Genomic DNA, 6,279 nt, shown 5'->3' with positions numbered 1-6,279 from the left:
GAGCTGCGGCAAAGTTCCCAGAGACGCCCGCCGGAGCGGTCCCTGCCTCCCCCCCTCCCGGCGGCCACCGCCTCATTCCCGGCTCCCGGCCGCCTTTGTTCTGCCGCCGCAGCCGGGTGAATGACAGCCTGCTCACGATGAAGCCGCCTGGGGGCTGAGCGCCGATTTAGGAAGACGGCCACAGTCCGCCTGTGCCCCGGGCCGGGCCAAAAGAAAGGCCCCGGGGGGGGGGGGGGCGCAGCCGGAAAGAAGAGCGAGGATCCGGAGTTAACGCCCCCCCCCGGGGGCCTTGCTTGGATGCTGTCTAGCTTGGGGAGAGGGGAACACGGAGGGGGGAGGGGGAGATGAGGGGGACTTTTGCTTCTTCCTTGGAGGAAGGAGCCAGGGAATCTGGGTATGGGCCCTCTTTTGGTCAAACGCACATTCCAGTTTGGGCTCCCCGGAAGGACGCACTCATCTGTAAAGGGGGTCCCACTTTCTCCCCGACCACTGCCCTCTCGGGACCCCGGGGGGTAAAGGCTTCCAGGCCGAAGAATCGGTTAAAAAGCTTTCAGAAGACAGCTGAGAGGCGGTAAGGGCTCAGATAGGGAGCCCGAGCTCTCCAGACCTCAGTTTCCTCAGCAGTGAAAAAGATCAAATTGGAGCGCTTTTCCGCGCCCTCTCACTCAAAGTCTGAGCCACCGCCCCGAATGTTCCGCAAGTTCTACAAGCCTAAAGCCTCATCCCACCTCTGGCTCCCCCTAGTGACCCCCATAAGTCCACCCTGACAACATGGAGTCACGGGACTCCAGCACTCGGGCCCAAAGGAAGGCCCCGTTTGGGGAAAGGGTCACCGCTTCCTGTTCTATGGGAAGCCCCGAACAACCCTCTCCCGGTAAGAACCGGTCGGTGACTCGGCCCGTCCTCAAGCCTGGCTCGGGCCCCTCTCCTCGCCGTAATGTAGGAAAAGCATTTATTAAGTGCTTCCTACATGCGCAGCGCCGCAGCGAGCTCGCGCTACAAATAGAAAAGACGGGCCCCGTTCCCATCGGTTCACACTCTAACTGGGTCAGACCATGGAAAGGGGGGGTTCGTGCACAGGGAGAAGCGAGGACTATGGGGCGATCCAGGCAGTGCGCTGGCGCAGACAAGGCCTGCAGGCCGCAGAGAGCAGCCGCCCGGCGGGCCCTCCCCCCCCCCACTCCCCCCGGTTTCCTTCTCTCCTGACTCTCAGACCTTTTTTTTCTGTCACCTTCTCTCTCTCCCTCCTCGCTTCCTCTCCCTCCTCCTCCTCTTTCCTCTTCCTCGTCTTTCCTCTTCTTTCTCCCCCTCCTCCTCTTCTTCATTTTCTTTTCTCTCCCGTTCCCAGAGTGATCATCTGCCCCCACGTCTGCAGCCAGGAATCACGGTCAATGCCATAGTTCTGTTCCTAGTTCTTCCCCCAGGGACTCACCGATTTTGTAACTTTCCCACCAAAGTGCCCTTCCCCGCCACTGCCCCCCTTTCTGCTATATAAGCTCTTGGAGGGCAGGGACTGTTTTCAGTTTTGCATTTGCATTTCCTGTCCTTAGCTCAGAGCCTGGCACGTAGGAATCAATATCACTTAAATGCTTACTTTTTCTTTCATTCATTATTGGGAAAAGGGCAATGGATCCAGGGTCGGAGCAGAGAGGGGCTTTGAGTTATCTCTTGCAGAAGTGGGGATCAGGATGAGGGGCAGATGTGTGCAAACAGCTATAATGTTATATATACCTACCTACTGTGAATATATTATGTGCATATGTTTATCTCCTGAGTGTAATTCTGGGTAAGTCACTTAACTTTATCCATAAAACAGCGATAATAAGTAGTGGTTGTGAGAATGAAATGAGGTATCTGAGACCCGTATATGCATGTATAAACACCATATATGTATGCATGTTGGCGTGTGTATATATGTAGCCTTCTCTCCAGCCTCCCCTCATTAAATCTGTCTTCTCAAGGCTCAGTTCAAGGCCTAGTCAGAGTTCCCAAACAGCCACAATAACTGCTGCTTCCTCTAAATTCCTCTATCACTCATTTTCTGTAGTTCTCCTTGGGCACTTAACATGATAAGTACATTACAGTATAATTTATCTTTTCGTGTATATGCTGTATCTTTCCAAAGAGCATAAGAACTCTCTAAGGGCATAGACTGCATTTTTGTATAAATTCTTTTTTTTTTAATTTATGGAGTAAGACAAGCATTTCCATAACACAGTATGATAAAAAAAGATGATTGCACAGAAACTACAAATCTTCTACGCACAAACGTGCAATTCCTTTCAAATTGTATAAATTCTTTGTGCTTTCCAGGCTTTTACATAGGAGGTACTCAATAAATGATTGTGAATAGGATGATAACAAAGGAGATTTCCACTAAGGATCTGCACCCCCACCCTTACCCAGTATAATACTCATATCTTGTTTTATTCATTTTCCCAAATAATCCTCAACATTACCATGCCAAAATAACCCAAAATCTGAACTACATAATCTAAAATATTATCACACAGTTCTCACCTGGTGTAGTCCATGATGGTATTGAGCCTGTGGGCGATGGTCAACACTGTACATCCTTCAAACTGGGTCCGGATGGTGGTCTGGATGAGATCATCTGTCTCCAAATCAATGGCTGCTGTGGCTTCATCCAACACTAGGATCCGACTCTTCCGGAGCAGGGCCCTGGCTAGGCACACAAGCTGCCTCTGCCCCACACTGGGGAAACAGGGAGCTTCAAGGTATACCCAGCACACCCACAACCACCTCAGGCAGTGGTTCTCAAACTTTTAAAATAGGGGCCAGTTCCCTGTCCCTCAGACTGTGGGAGGCCCGACTGTAGTAACAACAAAAGCTCACACTCTGTCTCTGCTCCTCGGCCCATTTGCCATAACTCGGCAGGCCCTATAAACGTCCTCAGCGGCTGCATCTGGCCTGCAGGGCCGTAGTTTGAGAACCCAACCTCAGTCAAGCTCCTTCTCTACTTCCAGTATCAATGCAAGCTTTATTTCCAAGTAACCACTTGACTATTCTTCCCATCCATTCTTGCTTATTTCACCATATCCTGCAACTCACTTGGCTGAGATTCCAAAGTCTTTGGAATAGTCAATTAGTCAGTCAACAAGCACTTATTAAGCACTTGTAGCAGGCTCTGTATTAATTAATACAAATACAAAGAAAGGGGGAAAAATCACAGCCCCTATTCTCAAGGAACATATATTCAAAAGGGGGAGATATGGAAAAAGTAACATGAAAGCTGAGTCCCAAAACTGACCCTCAACAAAATTGTGAAATCAGTTTGTTCTTAGGACAAGAATGTAAACTTCTTGAAGACAGAGACTATTTTGCTTTGGTTTTTGGATCCCCAGTACAATGCCTCACACAATAATTACTTAATAAACATTGATTATCTCTTTCCTCTGACCAAATCCCAACTTCTGGGAAAGACAGAATGCACCCTCGTCTAAACAGGTAGAAATGAATTGCCCTGAGTATTTTTTTTAAGGCTTATATCTTGTTATGGAATGAAAGCTGAGTTCCCTCTTAAAGAAGCTGTATGCTTTGATAGAGCCATACAGGAAGGTATTTGAATAGTCAAGGAAGACTTGCTGCCCCTGAAATCCTAACAAACAGGGAAAATGCAGGTCAAGTTTATCCAAATTATGTCCCTCTTTGTTTATGTGGGTATACGTGTGTGGCAGAGGTAAGTAAGATCATGGGACTGGATCTTCCATCAGATTCTGGGGGTGAAGGTAGTTCTGGGCCCATGTCTGAAAACTGAGCCAAAGCAACCTTTGACCTTGGACTCTGAAGCCCTGAAGGAAAAATCTCTTCATTCTCAGAGGCAGCCTGCCTTTCCCCGCCTGCCTAAGAATTCATTTCTCTTCTGTCTCTCAACGTGGATGAGTCATTAGTACTTGTAAGAGAGCCAGGTCTCCTCTCTCTGCTGGCTGACCTCACCCCCAACTAATGAAGATTTTGGCTAAGGAATGACAAATTGTGTACAGAATGGGGCTGAATTACAGAGTAGAAGGTGGAGAAGGGTTGGCATAGGATGAAAGCTGAATTTGCAGCATCTAGAAACTCAGGCAAAGGGATGGGAAATCTCAGAAAGATAGCCACTGTCTGCTCAAATCTCCAAACTCAGAGTGGAAGGATTATCTCAGGATATTATTCCAACTTGCACATAATAATAATTAAAATAGCTACTATTTTTATAGTGCCTACTATGTGCCAGACACTGTGCTAATCACTTTTCAAATATCCCATTTGATCCTTAAAATAACCCCAAGATGTAAGTTAGCATTTTACAATTAAAGAAGTAGAGCTTGTGAGCCGCCTAAGGTTCCACAAAATAGCAGAGGCTAGATTTGAACTCAGGTTTTCCTGAGACTCCTGACACTAAGCCCAATGCTCTATCCACTCTACCATCTAACTATCTGCAACATCCATCTTAAAAATCTTTCAGTCTTCAGAGAAGAAAGTTCCCTTCAGGTCATCAGGAAATTTTTTTTCTTTCATCTGATTGCTGCTTCTTCTCTACCAAAGGCATTTGAGCTCAGACTCATAGGCTCATAGATGAAGAAGCAGAGAGACTGAGTCCATCTCTCATTGAAAAAAATGAGTAAATTGAGGCTCAGAAAAGTTAAATAACGCCCCGAAATTAGGCAATGGGGAGTGTCCAATGTCTACTAAAGTGGTATCATGTTTTAGAGAGGTGAAGAGGAAGGGATGATAAAGAAGCAAAAGTTGTGAGGGGAATCTTCACAATAAGAGTGGAGCTGGAGTTATTCCCAGGGGGCAGGGACAGATCACTTACAAGCATGTTCACACACCCCACAACATGTTTACACAGGATGAATCAGGTCAGACTAAGTTTAAAGGGAAGCTTGAAGGAAGGCCATGTAGAGGAGAGGAGGGGGGTGTCTCATTCCTTGTTTGAGGAGGTGCAATGCATGGTGGGGAAGCGTTTTTTTTTTTTTTTTGTTTTGTTTTGTTTTGTTTTTTTGGAGAGAATGATTATTGGTACATGATCCTGAAATCTTTTTAAATACTGTCTGCAGAGTCACTGCCCATCTGCCAACAGTGAGACAAAGCTGAGGCCTGGGGCCATCATCCCAACTGGCTATTATACAGAAGGGTACAAGCATTAATTAAACTCATTATTATTAATTAAGCCTGCCTACTACAACAAGCCAGACACTGTGCTAAAACCCTTTACAAATATCTCATTTAATCTTCACAACAATCCAGAGAAATAGATGCTAATATTATCTCTGTTCTATAGATAAGGGAATTTGGATAGAGATTAAATGGCTTGTCCAGGATTACACAGCTAGGAAGGGTCAGAAGTTGAAGAATTCAGGTCTCCCTGACCCTAAGCCCATTATACTAGCCACTTTGTTGCCTCTACATGAAGTGCCCCTCTACATGGAGTAATCTTCCTTCTTTTCCTCTTCCTCTTTTTCTCCTACTCCCCTTCCATCTCCATCTCCTTCTCCTCCTTCCCCTTCAACAATAAATAGCACCTAGCACATGTCGTTCAGTTATTTTTTAGTCATGACCCTATTTGAAGTTTTCTTGGCAAAGATACTGGAGTATATTTAACATATTTAATATGTATGGGACTACCTGCCATCTAGGGGAGGGGTAGAGGGAAGGAGGGGGAAGTTGGAACAGAAGTTTTTGCAAGGGACAATGTTGAAAAATTACCCATGCATATGCTTTGTCAATAAAAAGCGATAATAATAATAATAAAAAAGATACTGGAGCATTTCCTTTTCCAGATCATTTTACAGATGAGGAAACTGAATCAAATAGGATTAAGTGACTGGCCCAGGATCACACAGCCAGATGTGAACTGGTCTTACTAACTCCAGGTCCTGCTCTCTATCCACTTCCCTGCCTGGCACATAGTGAGCATTATGGGATAAATAATATAGGTAATATGTCCTCATTTTACTTGAGCCTCTTAACAGGTACCATTATCTCTATAAGAGGTAGCTTGACATAATGGAGAGAGAGCCAGTTTTAAAATCAGGAAGTCCTGGGTTCAAGTTCTGCCTCTGACATACACTGGCCAGGCAACCTCAGGTTAGGTATTTAATCTCTCAGTGTCCCAGGCAACTCTTAAGTACAGATGCTGATATGTACTAGCAAAGGGAGTGCCCTTCCTGGGAGTTCCTTATTCCAGTGGAATCACAGATCTAATCCAATGTAAAAAAGATGCCATTTTTCAGATTAAAAAAAAAAAAAAAAAAGAGGCTATGAAAGGTTGTGAGT

General features: G+C 45.8%; 1 protein-coding gene across 1 annotated transcript in view; it reads right to left on the bottom strand.

Moving 5' to 3' along the window:
* Window positions 1-6,279, bottom strand: part of ABCC3 (ATP binding cassette subfamily C member 3) — a 76,264-nt gene that overhangs the window by 4,745 nt on the left and 65,240 nt on the right. The window contains exon 30 of the mRNA XM_074261782.1: window positions 2,521-2,715. Within this exon, the coding sequence (XP_074117883.1) occupies window positions 2,521-2,715 (195 nt within the window). The remainder of the gene's footprint in view (window positions 1-2,520; window positions 2,716-6,279) is intronic.

The sequence above is a fragment of the Sminthopsis crassicaudata genome, chromosome 4 (genome assembly GCF_048593235.1).
Source record: "Sminthopsis crassicaudata isolate SCR6 chromosome 4, ASM4859323v1, whole genome shotgun sequence".
Taxonomy (NCBI): Eukaryota; Metazoa; Chordata; class Mammalia; order Dasyuromorphia; family Dasyuridae; genus Sminthopsis; species Sminthopsis crassicaudata.
This window is presented reverse-complemented; position numbering and strand designations above follow the sequence as displayed.